The sequence below is a fragment of the Aythya ferina genome (genome assembly GCF_964211825.1).
Source record: "Aythya ferina genome assembly, chromosome: 1".
Lineage (NCBI taxonomy): Eukaryota > Metazoa > Chordata > Aves > Anseriformes > Anatidae > Aythya > Aythya ferina.
Window position 1 is genome coordinate 21,794,641 of NC_140296.1, and position 19,333 is coordinate 21,813,973.

Consider the following 19,333-nt stretch of genomic DNA (forward strand, 5'->3'; position numbering starts at 1 on the left):
CCTTGCTGTAAATAGCCCTAATGTCACTCAAAGAGATGCCAATAAAGGAAAATGGACTGAAAAGGTGAGGGAAATGGCAGTGAGAAACTAGAAGATGAAGTAAACATGTAGCAGGGATCTTGCTCATGTTTTGGGTTTTATAAAAATCTATTCAGTTTAATATTGGGGTTATAAACCTAACAAATAGGTAGGTGGCTGTCTCCCCCACCTCCTTCCAAGTGATCGTACAGATCAGAAGTGATTTGCCTAGGGGAAATGAGCAAGAACCTAAGATGATACATGGAAACTGGGAAATTTAAAAAAGAAAAGAGGAAAGAAAGAAAAGAGAAAAAAAAAAAAAAAAAAAGAAGAAAGAAGAAGAAAGAAAAAAAGAAAACAGAAAAAGAAAAAGAAAAAGAAAAAGAAAAAGAAAAAGAAAAAGAAAAAGAAAAAGAAAAAGAAAAAGAAAAAGAAAGAGAAAGAGAAAAAGAAAAAGAAAAAGAAAAAGAAAAAGAAAAAGAAAAAGAAAAAGAAAAAGAAAAAGAAAAAGAAAAAGAAAAAGAAAAAGAAAAAGAAAAAGAAAAAGAAAAAGAAAAAGAAAAAGAAAAAGAAAAAGAAAAAGAAAAAGAAAAAGAAAGGGTGGGAGAAGGAACAAGAAAGGCTGCTCATCAATACCTGTACTTCCCTGACATGGACAGTGCACAGGTGTATGTCCTTGCTGTGGGTACAACAACCAGCAAAACCCAGGCAACTCCATGCTCACCACAGACTGCAGGGATGCTGCACGTCCTGCATGTCCGTGGTCCTCTCAGCTCCTGGAAGCATCTGGGGCTTAGAGCAAGATGGAAAAGGCTGTGCTGTAAAGATGCACCTGAATGAATTGTTTGAACAAGGCTGGACTGGACTGACATAGCTAATACTACCTGCATTTTGGGGAAAGAGTTAGGAAAGAAAACCTCTCCCATGTGACACTGCAGCCACTGTTGTTTCTCCCTCTGGGCCTCTGGTTTGAAGCCCGTGGAGATGGCTCGTTGGCCAAAGAGCAGACAAAGCTACCTACCAAGCAAGGCAATGTCCCACATGAAACAGGCAACTTCTGAAGCTCAGGGTGATTTAAAAATAATAATAATTAAATAAAACAAAGAAGATAACAACAAAACCTGTGATGAAGTTCATGCAGAATGGAAACGAAAAGACCTCGTCTCAGCCTGGTGACTGAGAAGAGAAGGGTTAGAACATGCACCTTCTCCTTTTGCCAAGAGTCACCAGGCACTGTGCTTGTTTTTACAATCACTGCTGACAAATGCTCCCTCTCTGAGTTTTTTTTCTTTAGTGCATTTTGTGTATGTATGTTCAACAGATATGCACAATGCCTACTCTTCTGCGTTTGAAGCTTTTTTGCAGGGACAGGTATATATTTTTCTGAAACCTCTTTCTGCAAAATAAACACGGGTTTTCAAAGTTAAACACAATATGCAATCTGAATTGAAGGCACAAATAATGTTGAGTTGTGCACAGGAAATATTTTCTGATATCAGATGCAATTCACTTGAACAGAATCCTTTGAAAGCAGAGGCACTGCCTTTGAATACATTATTTCCTTCCCTACATAATTTTTCACTATTCTCCTCTTGTAATTTCTTAAATCTCTTACCGGTTTAAAAATGTGTTACTTGGTCTAGATGTGCATAATATTTTTTAGCCCTGACTCATGAATTCCATTATGCTTTAGATTTAACATAAATGGTATGCCCAATGTCAATGGTATGTCACAGCTCATATAATAAAATAATTAAAAAAAACCTATTTGCTTATAAAATATCCTCTAAACTACAGAGAAAACAAAAGCAGTTAAGTGCACCCCTCAAAACAGGTTTAATGTTTGACCATGAGAAAAGTGACATTGCCTTCCGCAGAAGGGTGAAACATCTTCATGTAGCAAAGTACCTCATGCAGTCAAGGGAGGCTTTCCTTTGTTGGAAGAATGAAGAGCACTTGTCTACCCAGTTTGAAATATTACTTTATCTGAATTTGACAAGCTTATTTCCCTTTTTCTATCATGTGCTCCTTTCAGTATTTAAGTGCTTTGAGTAGGAAGGCATAAAAGAGAAGAACTTTAAATCATTAATAGTTCAGAGTAAGTCGCCCCCACCAAAAAAACAAAATCCTAGAAAAAAAGCATGGCATAAATACACAACATATAGTCAACCTGTGAACAGATTCTAAAAAATAAATCTTAAAACAACAACAGAAGAACAGGTCCTGCAGGAGTTTCAAGAGATACATTGTCCATTTGCCTATCTCAAGGCAGAATTAGTGCTGCCATAACTATTCCCGACAAAGGTTGGTCTAATGTGTTTGTGAACACTTCTGAAAGTGGAAAATACACAACCACCCCCAAGCAATCTATGCCAGTGCCAGACTGTTTTTGTTTTGTTTTGACCTAAAATCTGAACTAAATTTCCTTTGTTCCTATTGCACCGTTTCCTTCCTCTTTGCAGGCGTGGCTTGCATTTCTCTCATTCCCCCCCTTGCCTCCTCCCTGTATTTGTTTTCTCTTACCTTAAATAACCCCATTTTCTTTCACCTTTACAAGACCTCCACTGACTTGCATTGTCCTCTCCATGTGTTCCCCACCATTCTCACAGTGTGACGTCCAGACCTGGATCCAGTACTCTGGCTGTGCTCGGTTATGAGCTGCTCATTTCCTAAACTGCTCTACTGTAAATTTCAAAGCCATCATGACCCCTCTTCCCCCTCTCCCCCCAGTTTATGTTACTCTATGAATCAGTCTAAGTGTGTAAGTATTCGTCTACCAACGCCATCATCTGCATGGCTCACCTGTTTTTCAGATGTGCTGCCAGGTCACATCGCTGCATGACCTCCTGACATACCGACGAGAAGGGGCACAGAACAAATAGCTTGTCTAACAGTTTATGAACAAGGATGCTGGACTTTTTGCAGAGTTTAAAGTGGAGTCTTTTTCGATCCAGCGGGCAGAAATCCTTCTCCTGCAGGAAGTTCCTTAGGCACTTGTAGCAGAAAGTGTGTCCGCAGGGAGTGTCCAATGGCTGCAACAAGGGCTGAAGGCAAATGTGGCAGACCAAGTCGTCATCCACTTCGTTCTGGTAGTTGTACAGGTGGTTCTCCCTCGTCCAGTGCTGCTGGCCGCACTCGAAGCACAAGGGGTTCAAGGAGGCATTCTGCTCCACCGAAGCCATCTCTTCACCTGTAGTCCCCATGGTTCAGCTAGGAACGCGGAGTGCTCCTCCTCCTCATAGGATGGGTTTGCTCTGAAAAGGGGGCTTCCCTTCTTCAGTCAAGCGTCACTTTCTGCAGCAAATAAAGAAATAAAAATCATTAATACCGAATGAAGTATGAAAGTTCCTGTCAGACCTATTGACTTGTTCGGGGTTTACCAAAACCCACTAAGGAACAGCAGTTAGATCAAGAGAACATTTTTGGTTTCTGTACATTTGCTGTGGAAAAGAGCAATGAGAAAATACACCCGTGTGATTCGTCTTACAACAAACATTTTACAGCTCTGTGCCAGCTGCTCCACTGCATAGCTTTCACCTGCAAGAGGAGCAGCTTGTTGAGAGCAAGGACATCACGTTATGCAATGTCACACCAGATGCATGCCATCAGCGTCTAGCACAAAACCACTCCACTGAGGAACACTGGTTATATGACCAAGTAATTAAATGTGTTCTTTAATATGCGATTATGATTTTATTCAGCAATCTGGTCCTACCCTTCCTTTCGGATTTTGTGTATTAATGTCAAATATTACACATTAAAGGTCTCAATATTTTGTACTAAATGTAACAGAAGTGATTGCTTACCCTGTTACTTCCATATATTGAGTATATGCCACCACTTACCTTCGGGTTCTCTCTGTGGATTCATTCCTACACAGCTAAGGGGCTGATTCTATGCAGCATGACACATTCGATTTAGTACAGAGGCCAGAAGTAAAAACACGGAATAAACTGATTATATGAAGTAAGTGGTTCCAAGCAACTAACCTGTTTTGCTTTGTATCTAACAAAATTCAAATTACAACATACTCAACGAGACAATAATCACATCAGTCAAAGGACCGTAGATCTGTCACTGTGGAATTTATTTTTTTAAACTTTAAAAGTTGTTAAACTTTGCCTTAAAGTAGCTCCATGGTCAGGAAACTGTACAACCATCAGTCTACAGTTTGAGAAGCTTTACCCCTCCCAACCTTATTTATTCTTCTCTCTTACACAAAATCACATCGCTTGAATCTTGTAACAGGATGATTTAGAAAACAAAACAAGCTTTCTCACATTTTTAAGAGTCCTGCTAATTAGTTAGTTTCAGCAAATGTTCTCAATCACAAAAAAAAATCAAATTTGAGCAATTCCTATTTTGTGCCTGAATTCTTTATTACAGCCAAGCAACACTCACGAGAGACTGGCTGTATTCTAACAGAGTAATCGCAAGCTTACAGTGAAATGAAAACTGCTAGTTTTCTAGCAGCACAAGCCCATCATCTTTATCTTTAGCTGCTGAAACGTAGTCATAACCACATTCCCAAATTCATGCGGAACACATGCGTTTCGCTATGTTGTACATTTTAGGAGAATTCCTGTTTTAGTTTTTGCCCCTTAACCTCACACAGCCAAGCACAAGACTTAGAGCACATTTTGCAAGGATTATTATATCCTTTGACGCAAAAAGGATTAAATAGTAATTTGTAATCCAGGATTCTATTCTGCTGTGGAAATTGATGCTCTTCATTGCCCTGCCTCGTAGCAGATAATGTGCACCTTCTGGAAAGGATTTCAGGAGGGAATAGCACAGCAGTTCTTTGTTACTGGAGACTAAGAATGCAAAATGAGACCCCAAAAGAGATTACTCAAAACCAGTCTTAAACGCATTATGTAAAAATTCAAAGATTGGAAAGCAGATAAGGAGCCCAGCACATAGTGCTCTCATGCACAAACTGCAGCTCTCCACTGCATGTTGGGGCTCCCAGATAAGCACTGAAGGAAGGCGACCCACCTAATGGCTCTTTATGAGATGCAAAATAAACCAGCTTGGTGTTCTAGGAAAGCATTTCACTTGATCTGTGACTTTGCCAAATGGTTTTGCCCCTTGGAGCATTAGGCAAGCCAGCACAGCCAGCCAGCATGTGCTGCCTGATGCTCTGCATGTCAGCGGCACCGGCGGCATGACCAGTGTGCAGAAGGGGCTCAGAAAGCTGGTGTTAAAGGTGTGTTGTCCATACATGTGGACAACGATGTGTTATGTGTCCAAACTGCCCCTACTGCTGATGAAGAACAGGACTCCTCCTTCTAAGTAACCAAGATGACAAGAAAGGAGCAAGTCCTACATCAGTGAGGCTACAGAAATGGCCCGGGGCCATCCTGTGCATTTCAGTTGCGGACCCCTTAGTGCTGTGAATTCACAGAACCACAGAAAGGTTTGGGTTGGAAGGGAACTTAAAGCCCACCCAGTTCCAACCCCTGCTATGGGCAGGGACACCTCCCACCACACCAGGTTGCCCAAAGCCCCATCCAGCCTGGCCTTGAGCACTTCCAGGGATGGGGCATCCATGGCTTCTCTGGGCAGCCTGTGCCAGATCCTCACCACCCTCAAGTAAAGAATTTCTTCCTAATGTCTAATCTAAACCTACCCTCTCTTAGGAACAGTTCCTTCAAAAGGAACAGGCTTCCAGCACTTCTGTCCCGTGAAGTCACCTGTGGGATACCTGCTGTGGTTAAAGATACCAGCACCGGGTTTTTGAGAGGCTGTAATGAAATCCTTATGTGTGCTAAACTTTTAAAATGGTTACTATAGATTGTGAACAAAAAGTAAAACAAGAAAAGTTATTGAGACAACTGGCTTTCACCATCACATTTTCGATGTGCCCGCTGGCAGTCGGGCTGTGGATGCTCTGCTGGGGGGGTGGCAGCCTGGGCTGTGGGCAGGCGTGCTCCACCAGACCTATTTCTGTGGCTGCTGACGTTGCCTCTAGCTGCTTCCCAGAGCCACTGTTGCCAGCGATCAATAACGATCATATGAGCTAACCTGAGCCCTTTTTCTGCAGCTGATGATCCGAGAGCCCTTCCACCACCTCTCTGCGGGCAGAGCTGTGGTGGTGGCGGTGCCCTGCCAGAAGGGAATGCCAGCCAGATGGCTGTGTCTTTGACCTGTGGGACTATGCAAAACGAATGTCTGTTCGTGGCTCAAACATGCCCTGCTTGTGTGCAGGACTGCTTCTTCTCTACCGGCAGAGCATCTCACGAAAGAAAGACCTGTGCTTTTGGTCCTCCCCTCCTGGGAACTCCTGCTCGCCTCTGGATCTCACAGGGTAGTTTCCCTTCTCTTCCCCACAACAGTTCAAACATTGCAGCACAGCTCACTGCCAGAAAGTCCATTACAACTTAGGGATTCAAATAACAAACAAACATACATACATACATACACAGACAGAGCACCGAAAACCAAAAAACCCTGGGGAATTCTTCACCCCAGCACCACTGCCTGCTTCCCATGCTGCTGCTGGTTGCATTTCGGACAAGCATATTCAATAACAGAAAAAATATTCACTGGGATTTGTATCGATTGTACACCACAGCTGCCTAATTATCTGTTCCAAGACTTTTCAGGGGCTGTTCCCAGTGCAAAATACCAATCAGTTTACCAAGCCTACACACACGGTATTTATGGTTTGAAAGACAACAGGGATAGCAAGCAGGGTCTAAACTTCCCCCACGTAAAAGCAACGTACCCCTGAAATACACAACACCAGAGCATTACCATTTATAACACAGTGCTTCATCCCTCTTCATACATCCCTTATACTGTTTATCTCTCATATCATGGCAGATTGTCAGCTCCACAGGACGGTATCAGCTCAGGAAAGCTGTGAATGGGAAAAATAGTCTGAATTAAAATAATAATAAAAAAGAAAGGAGGGTAAAAGAGCCAGCCAGGACTGGTTTTCAAGTCATGTAATTCCCTAGAACAGAATTCACCTGGGACTTCATTACGACAGCAGAACAGTGCAGGTGGTGCCCTGCTCTCAGTTTTAAATCACAATTCATTTGGGAACTGGACAAGACTGGACGTCCAACTGTGCTTTTTTTTTTTTTATTTATGTATTTTTTATGCAGAGCATGCATGACAGCTACTTCAGACTGAAGGGAGCAGCCTGATTCATAGGCTTCCTCTAGGGCTGATTTATTGGCTCAACTAACATTCTTTGGAGAAATTTCACAAAGTTTTCCAAAAGCATATGGTGGCCATTTCAAGGCCACCGTGCACTGGCTGGTTCTTCTTATCCGGGAGGGCTCAAAATTTTGCTACTTGCTGACAGCACAGGGATGCCCTGGCATATCCCCTTCTTATTCCCTGTAGTTGAAAGGGGTGGAAAGAAGTTACATGTATAACGACTACTATGAAACATGACCCTGAACTTGTAGAATCATAGAATCATAGAAAAAATAAGGTTGGACAAGACCTCCAAGATCACCTGGTCCAACCATCCCCTACCACCAATGTCACCCACTAAGCCATGTCCCCAAGCACCACGTCCAACCTCTCCTTGAACACCCCCAGGGACGGTGACTCCACCACCTCCCTGGGCAACCCGTCCCAGTGCCTGACTGCTCTTTCTGAGCAGAAATGTCTCCTCATTTCCAACCTGAACCTCCCCTGGCCAACTTGAGGCCATTCCCTCTAGTCCCAACACCTCAAGACGACACCCTTTCCTCTCCTGGGACATTTATTCCTGGTAGGAGATGTAGGTCCCGCATCCCGAGGCCCAACCACACCCTGACGTTTCCATTTCCCCTCACTTTTACCCTCAGCCCCCTCACGACAGAGGATGGGGGCCGCCACTCCCCACTCCCCTCCCACTTTGCCGCCCTCTTCTCCTCATAACCCCTCTGCTTTAGAAAGTCCCCTGCTTTAGAGACTCCTTCTGTTACAAATAAGGACCTGAAGCATGGGGTGAAACAAGTGACTTCCCAAGAATCTTCTGGAGAGTCTGGTGTGGGGCAAGAGGGAAGTATGCTGTGTTGATCCCACATTTCTTACATATGGGCAGCCTCTGTCACACATTTGCCCCAAGCCCTGTAGGTTTTGTTTCTTCCACAGTTGCACTCTTTGTTCTCAGTTTCATCCTCCCCACCATGACACATTAATGGGGAAGGATCCAGATGTCCCTGGACCTAATTAGCCAGGTGCTAATGAAGTGCATGCAAACACCCTTTTGACCCCAGCACAGGCAGTGGAAGGGGTGAAGGGGTTCAAGGCTGTGCAGAGCTCTCAGTTGGCTCTGACAGCAGTGAAGGGACAAAGGCAGTGTCTGGGTGCTCCTGGTAGAGCCTCCCCATGGCCTCTGTCCCCACTGGTTGCTTTTTCCTCCTGCACCCACGGGCTTCTGGACCAGGCACATCCAAGCTGGACACGTGTGCTTGGGCTACTTTCTGAGGTCACCTGTGTATCCAAGTATGCTTGTGCATAGCTGAATCTGGAAGATTTTAAATTAAAGGGTTGGGATGGGAGAGCTCTGCACGCCTTGTGGATGGCCATGCTCACACCCATCGCTCCCCATGGATGGATGTGGTCCTCCGGAGCCTTCTGCCTGGAGGCCACCGCTCTCTGCAACCTTGGCCACAGCAAGGTCCCTGCTGGCCACGAGGCCACTGCTCCTGCAGGAGCCTCCTCTGGGAACCTCAAGCTGGGTGCTGAATGATGATCAAAAGGCATGAGAGGTCCATTGCTTTATTGTGCTTAGAAACTGAGAATCAGGATAAGCAGAATCAGAAGAAGAACAAGAATTATAAATGACTATATTTTCTTGGCAGAACTTTTTGAAAAGTAAAAACAGGTTATATGAATGACTGAAAAGGGAAAAGCTTTAAAAAAAATTATGACGCTTTTTTGAAATATCCTGAAAATGAAATAGTGAGTTATAACTTTTCTAGAAAAACACTTAATGTGCGCTAAATGTTACCAGCCTAAGATTTACTGGCAGCTTCAGATGAACCCTGGCAAGCGTCTAGAAGCTATCTGAAATTATCTTTTTATTGTGCTCTTAGACACGTCCTTAGAAAGCCAAACTGTCACTTTGGCCTTACCTGGAATGCCAAACATTGTTGGACCAGATGAATTTACTGGAGATTTGTTCTTTTTTGCCTGTGCTGCCAGAATAACATTAAAAATTCAAGGTGTTTTTTTTTAATAGAAGAATCCCCAGGCCAGCCATGAGCAAACTCAGACCAGTAGTGGAGGGCATGCGACTACGTCAATGAGGAAGGCAGTCTGAGATGTTGGTGGAGAAGCTGGGGGAACAACACACACTGAACATGGTCAAAGAATGGAACTGAGCTGCTGCAAGATGGTACAGTCTATCTCTGATTTCCTTTACAGGAAGGAAAAGACAATTCATCACAGAATCACAGAATTGTAGGAGTTGGAAGGGACCTTGAGAGATCATCGGGTCCAACCCCCCTGCCAAAGCAGGTTCCCTAGAGCAGGCTGCCCAGGTAGGCGTCCAGACGGGCCTTGAATATCTCCAGAGAAGGAGACTCCACAACCTCCCTGGGCAGCCTGTCCCAGTGCTCTGTCACCCTCACCACGAAGAATTTCTTTTGTGTGTTGGTGAGGAACTTCCTGGGCTCCATCTTGTGGCCATTACCCCTTGTCCTGTCCCCACAAACCACTGAAAAGAGGTTGGCCAAATCCCTCTGTTTCCCACACTTCAGGTATTTGTAAACATTACTAAGATCCCTTCTCAGTCTTCTTTTCTCAAGGCTGAACTCATCCTCTTCTGGCCACTCAGATTTGTATTTACAAGACAATGCCTAATTGCTCCTATGTACCCATCAGTAACTGAACAGTAGCATGATCGTCACCCTGGATTTCAGGGAAGGTTTTCTTAATTTCTGAATGTTGCAGGATTTCTGAAGTCTGTTCTCAATCTTGCACTACATCCCGATTTCCATGGCACCCCAGCTGGAGAAGACCTCTTGTTTTCTAAATTCCCCTTGTTCAAACGCTAGGGTTGCGAACATCATCTCTTAGCAGCCAGGAGTGGATAAACACAAGCCACAGGAGAGGGAAACTAGACAGTGGTTACATTCATGGCTTAAAACCACATCATAACATGAAAAATTAGTCCTTTGTTCCCAGTCCAGCATCCTTCACAGGAATTACAGCATCAGGCTGATGATTCAGAACTGTTTTCAAAGCAGACCATAGTTCGAGTGGACTAACACAAGATAGCAGCAGCTCTGTAATAAAAAATACGAGGAGAATAAATAGCTGGCATGCGGTACTAGAGGGGAAAAATGTTATCCCACGTCTTCCAATAAGCGTGACCTAGCTCATTAGATACAATCTGTGTTTTAATATTAAAGCCATACAGCAAACAAGTGGAGCAGAACCAGCAACTTGCACTGACTGCATAACATCCATGTTAATTATCCAGATGTCTGAGGGCTTCGCTGTCGTCCAGTACAAAAAACCCAACTCGATTCCAGCGCAGGTCTGTGAGAAAGTAGTGCTGCTTGACTCTTGCTTGTTTGAAAACACAAACAAAACTGAATGTTATGATGTCAAAAGATGACATCTGGTAGCTCAAAGTCACAGAAAAAAATAAAAAACAACAGAGAGATGGCATGCGTACAGGAATTAGACTAGGATGGATTTCTCTTAATGCATCAGCAACACTTTCACTGAATCTTGATTATATTTCCTCTGCGTTTGAAGGCATCCAGCAGAATGAGTGGAATTTTTGTATTCAAGCTGAATACAGTTGTGCCTGAACACAACTGAACCATTCGGCAGCACTGGGCTAAGAGCAAACCCATCTCCTTGCAGATTTTCCACCCCTCTGCTTGGTTTTTGTCCCACGCACAGGGGCAATGCCCACGCAGCCAAAGCACTCGCACCACGCCAGCTGCCGGCACGGCCCCACCGAGAACGAAGCCCTGCTTAAATCTGGCGAAGAAGGACTATTTGGGAAAACGAAGCTGCCTGCAAGTCGGGCTCCCTGCGTTTCCACAGCAACAGGGACGATGGGCTTTAATTACGGCAGCCACTTTCGGCAGGGGTGTCTCTCCGCAGGGCACCTGCTGCATGCGGTCGTGGGCGAAACGCCTCTGCCAAAGCAGGGAAGCCAGCACAGGACACCCATGCAGTGTCCTCAGACTGAGGAGATTTCAGGGATCCAAGCATCAATCTCAGCATCAAATGAAAAGATGTAAAGGAAGGCGAAACCGTGCACGATGGGATGTGCAGGACCATCTTTAGACAGAACATGGATGATGCCCATCTCCCAAAACCACGACTCCAAAAAAACAGGGAACCCTGACACCAGCGGACCGTGGGACGAAATGGGAGGAAGCGGCTCTGCAAGATTAAGGAAGGAGCCAGAAGGTTTGTGCTCAAAGCAGGCGAAGATCATCCAGCAGCCATTTTCTACAGCACAAATGGAATGGTTTCTATTTTGAGAGCGGGAGATTAAAATAGCTTTAGTTTAGTCAAATCAGTCTCAAACGAGACAGGGAGGATGAGGATTGTAACCATATGAAAAATCAATTCTTTATAGAAAATACAGGGCTACATCAGATAAATCACCTCAAAATAGATGAAAAAGAGACAAGAACATGAATCTTTAATGAAGACACATCTACACATCAAAAAAATACAGAGATTAAACTTTGAATATTCATACTGAAAAAAAGGAGCTCTGAAAAAGGAACGGAGTGAAAGGCACAAATCAAGCTACAGGAGAGCAAATCCTGTGTTTCCTGATGGTCAGGAAAAGGGGCTTTGGAAGCCCTCAGAAGGAAATGGGAATTGAGTTTGCTTCTTCCCTTGCCAGCAGGGACAGCCACTGGCAGCCTTGGGCACAAGGATTTGCTCTTCTCTGCTCCTGGGTCGCACACCAGCCGTGGGCAACACAGGTTTGAAGCTTGTAGGCCTGATCCTGCACAAAACCTCCTCCAAGCTCCTACATACATCCTTTTTGGGGTTTCACAGCAGTGGAAAATAAACAAAGAGAAGCGAAGTGGAATGAAAGTGAGAATAACGCATGCTTACCTGTGGTAGAGCTAAAGACAGATATCCTTCCCAGCACGAAGAGCATAGCAAAAGCAGTATTTCATTACCACTGCTGTAACAGGTGGGCTTTTTCATCCAGTGGGAGTGAAAAAAAAATACCTCAACAGTCAGAAATTAACTGCAAGCAGTCAATAAGTGAGGATTTCTTCTCACTTACGGAGCAGAGGAGAAAGGCAAGAAAGAGCAGAACATGTGCTTACCCAACATGGTTATTTTCTGCAGTGCAATCTGTCCAGCAGCCCTTGACATATGTGCCACCCTTTCTGTTTGGAGAGATGGAGGCAGCAGAAAGCTGTCGATCAAGATGCTAAACCTTCTGTAAAGCCCTCCCCTGCGCTCTTTGCCCTGAAATGAGGGCTTCCATGGATGAACAGAAAACACTTAACTAGATTAAACATAGCTGGTTCCTGGCTACGCACAGATACAATTTGATTTGATTAATATAAATTTTAAGGAGCTGAGGCAATTCAAAGAACATAAAGAAGGATGAGGTGAGCCATGTTCCCTTTCCCTGCTTATCTGTACAGCAAGCCCCAATCACTATGGGTGTGAACGGAGGAAAATCAAGGAGACAGCAACGCTCTTGGACTATTCTCAGAACAGCTTTGATGACAAAGAAAAGCTGGGGGTGGATGGGAGGAAAGAAGGATAAAAGAGCTTTTGGGATAGTTAAATCACAGGGCTATCTATTTTCGGGGAGGCAAAGCTCTTCCTTCAGGGGTATGCCATCTTATTTGACATGCCACATCTGATGTCCCCCGTCAACCACAACACCATGATGCTCCCAAGCAGCCCTTTAAGCCAACCAAATAAATAAAAAATGAAGGTGTGCCCTTCTGAACGAGAGAAAAAGAATTTCTCTCAAAACGAGTTTTTCCTCAGAGGGAGAGCCAAGGGCTCCCGCCCACATGGCGGCGCGTGCCAAAGGGCCTCCAGGAGCCCACAGAGCCCTTTGGATGGCCAACAATGAGGAGAAGCAACCCACAGGTCCCTGAGAAAGCTCAGAGGATGGTCTGGACAGCAGGGCCGGGGCTGAGGCCTCCACCTGCCAAGCAGAGCCCCCACACTCCAGCCGCATTGCTTGGAAAGCCACGGCAATCACCAAAACCGGCCTGCCCGGCCTCCAGACGGCCCTCATGCTCCCTAATAACAGGAAACAGAAATCACCACACCAGGACGGGGGCAGCTCTTCAAAACAGAAGGAAAATGAATCCACCTTCTGAAGTCGGCAGTCAAAACAGCATTTATCTCAAGCTCCCTGCCTAGGCACAATTAGCCTGAGCCAGCTTCGCAGCTCAACTTACCCTCCTGCTCTCCTATATTTATTCAAAACACCCCCGTGTTGCTTTATAGGACATCTGTCTGTCAGAAAAATAAAAAACAAAAACCCTCCCATCAAGATCTTCTGCTTAAGCTCTCTAGATGTACACGTATCATACCTTAGACACAGACTCTGTGCAGAGATACTGAAAACAAATGGCTCCATGCATAATCAGGATTTACATAACAACAGCAAGTTACATGTAGAAGTTGTAGTCTCAAACATTACCTTGAACAAAAAAAGTAAATCATTTACATATTTTGTATGTAAACAGCTCTTTGCATACACAGTGTGCCAGAACCTGATCTGGGGCCTTCAGATGGGGCTCAGGGAGGGAAGTGGCTGTGGAGCTATGTGAAGTCAAGGCTGGTTATACAAATAAACTTGACAAAGTATATGGAAGAAAAGACAACACTGCATTTGTTTTTTAGTTAAACTGTGAGAGTTGTATATCCTCCACTTCAGTCCTTGTAATTCCACAGCCACAAGGACAGACTGGAGATAGCATTTGTTGAATGAAAACAAATCCCGAAACAACCACATTTTTTCCTAAAGCACTTCCATTGTCTCTAACCATGTTTGCAGGATGTTTATTTCAATTATTTTTCATATTATCTTGGCTGCCTGCACGTCAAATATATATGCACACACAAACATGTATATGTATAAATGGATTTTCAGCACTGATCAAATAGAGAGCCTTTTACAGTGCATTTATGCATCTGCCTGAGGTGCAGTTTGGCTGCTGCAGCATCTCCCCTGAATCCTGTTACAGTGTTCTTGGAAAGAAACTACTTCGGCAGAACTGTCAAAATCCAGTCGTTTAAGATTCAAGTGAAAACATCAGCAAAGATGCATAGTATTAGCACCACATAGCAATGAGTGGTATGAGTGACAGGGGCTAAATATTAAGCAATCATCTTCTACCTCCCCCTTACAAAATGAAAAACGTGGAGGAGTAAGCGCTGAACTGCTGTTAAAGCATTTCTGCTCACTTCCTTGGTAGGCTCATTCTTTGTTTAAACAAAAAAAAATAGGATTCTTAAAGGCAGACAAATCAAAATCATTACCGTCTAAAACAGTAATACAAATTATAATAAAATCAAAGGAAAAAATGACACTAAAGACATGTAATAGGTGGCACCTATGCAAAACCCCAAACTGGTAGCCACATGCAGAAATTAGGGATTTATATACACAAAGAAATAAACGAGAAGACAGTTGTCCAATAGAAGTACAAGGGCTCCGAGAAGGGTGCTCATCCTACAAGCAAAGAGGGGAAGGGTCAAGAGGAGTCTGGTGGGGTTGGGATGTATCACAGGACAGGTTTCCAACCACAACCCTTGTCCAGCAAACAAAACCTAAGTCATTAAAAAGCAAAGGCCTAGAATTATGAAAGAAAAATACACTTAGTTTTTCGTAGACTTAATAATTAATTAGCAAGACATATAGAAGGCACTTACTTCAGTCGGTAACTCTGGTTCACCACATTTTGGGAAGAGAAGGGGAAAGGAGCGACACGCTCAAAAGCCCCAACAGTTGGATGCTCCAAAGCCTAACTTCAGGCACCAGTTTTCTGTGTCCGTGGTCAAAATGGCTCCAGCAAGAGAGGCTGACAGAAGCATGCTACCTTGGGAAGGAGCCAACCTTCTTCTCCTCCTCCTCCTCCTCCTTCTCCTTGTCACTGCCCAATCTCTTCTCAGCACGCCGAAATTTCACATTTGAGATTCTGTGGGGGATGATACAGTTTTCCCTTCCTCATTTATTCTATCTATTCAACCCTTAAGAACTAGCTCTTAAACTACCAGCCTCACTTTGAAGGATATTACTTCATTAGCATTGCTTTTGGAAAAAGGTCTTTAAGAGACAGACAATTCAGCCTCAGGAGTACCTAGCCTCTTTGCATTCCCTAACCACAGTGCTCATTTTCCAAGCCAAGCACTTCTCAACAAGTTAGGTTAGGCTCACAGAAATAAAAAATTCAGACTCTCAGGTATTTTCATATTGTTTTTTTTGTTACTCCCAGCCCATGCTAAATGTTTTCACGTATTTTATGCCAGACACTTAGATGAAACGTTTTGTAAACTTTGTAAACCCTTTTTTTGAATTGCTACATCATCCAAGAAACCCTAACAGGCAAAGCTCCTTGTATACTAGTATCTGTAGAAATGAACCCAGAAGAGAATGCTGTCTCCGTGACGTAAAGACCAACATCCACATGGGAGATCTCTAACCCTTTTCATAAAAAAAGAGCAGTCCTGTGCATCAAGACAATGAGACCCTAGAAATGCCACATACCATCCAGCCCTGATGTAGACACCAGCCTACTCCTCTTAAAAGAAAAAACAGTGGTAGCAGCTCTGTTAATAATGTCAGGTTAGCTTAATAAAACAGCATAAGCAGGTGATGGAGTATTTGGAAATACTCTGAAGCATTGGAACAGGCTGCCCAGCAGTGTCCCCATCCCCAGAGGTATTTAAGAAATGTGTGGACATGGCACTAAGGGACATGATTTAGTGATAGGACTTGCTGATGGTTGGACTTCATGATCCTGATGTTTCCCTGATTCAGTGAAAATAACAAAATTCCAGGCTTTTGTGCTCCTGTGAGCAACAGGGGACTACATAAGGCTGGGAACTAGTCAGAATTTCACCCACAAAATACGAGTTCCTAAAATCCAGGTCTTGTCAGAAAGGACTCCAACTTGCTACCAGGTTCAGAGCAGTCTCGTGCCTCACAGAAATAGTCCAGTGGGTCAGAAGGACTCAACCCCAGATCACCTTCACCTATCAGTCACCAACAAGACAAGGAGTAACTAGAAAATGAGTGAGCACTTCATCCTGAGACAGGTCCTCTATTAAGCTTGTAATAAGAGAAGTATAAGGGAATACACATCAGAGATCTGCTCTATAGTTTCCATATTGACACAGTTAGGGGTCAGAAAAATACCTCCCATTTCTGTAAACAGCTGTTTAGTATTAAAAAAAAAAAAAAAAAAAAAAAAAAAAAGCAACCTTGATTTTCACATGCTTTGGGAGTTAAAAAGTTAAGCATTTAAATTTAAATGTAATGAACCCAAAAGTGGGCATATAAGATAATTAAAAGCCCTTTCTGCCCCTTTTATGTGCAGCTTGACAACCAGAAGTGCAGTCAAGAACATGATGAGATTTTCATTCAAAAGAGACATCTTACTGTAAAAGCAGCACTCAGCCACAGACAACACTGCTTCTTATTATCAGTCATGTGGGATGAGAAGAGAGAGACAAGAAATAAATTCCAAGGCAACTAGGCTGCCTCCAGGTATTGAATGCTGCTGCTGCAAAAAAAAAAATACATAAGGGTCCTGAAGAGGCTATCCAGCTGAAAAATTTTAACATGGAAAAGGTAAAATCCTAGAAGTTACCCTAGAAACCTACTACAATAATGTAGCATGCTTTGGCTCAGGGAAGTAATCTGCATACATTTCCCTTTATGAACTTCAGAACTGGAAATATGTGAAATGGGATCTACTGCTTGTCCATACAAACTGGTTTAACCGAACATGAAATTTTCGCTAAGTTTAAAGCCTGAACTGAGATTTCCTTTGTTCTTGGAGCATGTTCTGTTGCTTTGGCTTCAGTCAATGCTTAGTATCAGAAATAAGCAGAAGTAAATCTGAACCTTCAAGGGTTTACAAAGAGTCTTGCATTTTTCACCAATTAAGGTAAAATAAATCACTGCAACTTTTCCATATGCTAACAAAAGATGGATTTTTTTAATTTTATTTTTTTTTAATGCTTGGTTTGGAGAAGAGCACTACTGCTGGGATGCCAGCTAGCTGGAGACCCACCTTCTCCACTGCCCTCCCTACTCCTTTAGGATGTGGGAATGCACACAGGGATATCCTTTGCTCCAACACACTCCCATTTAGCTGCAAACTGGGGGGTCAAAGCATACAATGAACTACTGTGTGTACAACATTACACACAGTTAATTCAAAACACCTATACACTATAGCTCTTAACCTTCATTTTTCCTATCAACACATTCTGCAAGTAAGCAGAATTAATAATAAAAAAACTGCATGAATGATCTTTTGTTTCTTGTTTTATATTTAAAAGTACCTTGAAGCTTTTTGTTTTAAAAAAGTCTTTACCAGGGGGACCCGTTTCTCAAAGTTTGCACTGCACAAAGCACAATGAAACCAGGAGTCCTCGCTGTAAGGCGGGGTTATAAGGCTAGCTGGAAGTTTAACGGGGTTTCTAGGATTTCTATGGGAAAGCCTCACGGATAACTGTACAACTATAACCACATATGTATCCTAGGAGACCAAAGAGCTTTCGTATTTAAGAGCTTATTTCCCAGCCACGCTCTCAATACCCATCTCATGCATTTATAGCCGATACAAACAGCTGTGAGAAAGGAAGGAGTTGCTTTAATTTCAGCCAGAACATGCACTGACCTTTGCTTGCATCAGCACAAACAGTTTATTTTATTTCACTGCTATATCTTTGTCACCTTCAGACTGAAAGGATGTCATAAATCCCTTGTAATTCATGAAATGTGCTTTTAAACTTGGATCTTACAACTGAGCAAAGCTCAAATTCTTAAATCTTTAAGAAGACAATTAATATACGCACATGTAAATCACCAAAAAGCACCCTAGTACAAGTCAAATTTAGACTCCTGACCACAGCCTTTTTGCAAAACATCACCCTGTTAAACACAACATTTCAGAGAAACATCCCATTTAGGAAAGATAAATGTAAAAATAAATAAATAAACAAATAAACAGAAAGCATGAAACAGTTAATTCGAGACAGACTCACTTTACACTTTGGCTTAGAGAAGCCTACACACTCGAAACGGGCTGAATTCAGAGTATTTCCTGCGTTTCTCGTTTGTAATTCTCGCCAGAGGGGTCTAGCCTGCAATTAAGCCCTCTGGAGAAGAGCATCTTCCAGAAGGCAGAGCCTGGAAACACCCAGGTACGATTAATTCCTCGCCAGCCCCCGGCCAGCAGGGAGGCAGCCGGCACCGAGGATCTGTCACAAAACCTTTGGCAGCCCCTCTCCTTCCTCGCTTTTTCTTACCCTTTGTGCTCCCGAATTTGGAGGAGGAGAGGAGGGAGGCCAGCATACCTGCACAGGGCACGGAGACCACGCTGCTGTTCTCACAGAGGAGGAGGAGGGTAGCACATGACGACAGAGAACTTCAAGGAAAAAGGTTGTCAGCAGGCTGGTGGACCCAAATGAATTCGCCAGCGGGCAATCAAAAGGAGGACCGGCCCCTTACAACCGCTGGAGCATCTCGCAGGGTTTGCTTTACTTACAGCAGGGAATCCATCTGCTCGCCTCCCCTCACGTGAATAGCTGGGGCCGGAGCAGCAGCCAGCATAAAAGATCCGCAGGCGTTCTCTTACGCTGTGTCCTTTTCAAATACCAACCCTAACATTAAAATTAACTGCAGGCTGAAATGTCGTCAGCAATTTCTCCCGAATGCATAATGAAACAGGGCTACTATATCTGGCGCCTTACTTTTTTTTTTTTTTTTTTTTTTTAAGCACTCCCGGAGAGCATGTGTGGGTATCACACACACAGGAATAGTTCCAATAACTCCACGCATAGAGCAGAGCAGCTTTACGGCACACGCAGGGCATTTCAAGCCCCTGTCACGCTGTCCCTGTGCTGCAAACCGTATGCAAAGCCTGCTCCAGACACGGCGTTTCCAGGAAAAAACAGCAAACTGGATTATATAATGTTATTTCCTATCTCCTCCTCCCGAAGAAAATTGTGTTACAAGAAAATAAAATTTGAAGTGAAAGTTTTAAAATGTTTCCCACACCAAGCACACTTTAACAATTTTCAGTTTCTGTGGGTTTATAATTCAGTATCTCGGTACTAGATGGGTGTTTGGTGCAGAAAGGGCATATCTTGAATT

The 19,333-nt window shown here is 43.5% G+C and overlaps 1 protein-coding gene across 4 annotated transcripts in view; it reads right to left on the reverse strand.

The window, feature by feature from the left end:
- The window catches only part of LNX2 (ligand of numb-protein X 2), a 59,266-nt gene that overhangs the window by 23,380 nt on the left and 16,553 nt on the right, over nucleotides 1-19,333 (reverse strand). The window contains exons 2-3 of one of the 4 annotated variants that reach the window (XM_084539208.1): nucleotides 9,105-10,259; nucleotides 2,821-3,312 (exon numbers count right to left, since the gene is read on the reverse strand). In XM_084539208.1, coding sequence (XP_084395334.1) covers nucleotides 2,821-3,221 — 401 coding nt within the window. In that variant the 5' untranslated portion in view covers nucleotides 3,222-3,312; nucleotides 9,105-10,259. Of the gene's footprint in view, nucleotides 1-2,820; nucleotides 3,313-9,104; nucleotides 10,260-14,877; nucleotides 15,037-18,534; nucleotides 18,700-19,333 lie in introns of those variants that run through there. The other 3 variants (XM_084539209.1, XM_084539207.1, XM_084539206.1) reach the window with 3 other exon arrangements.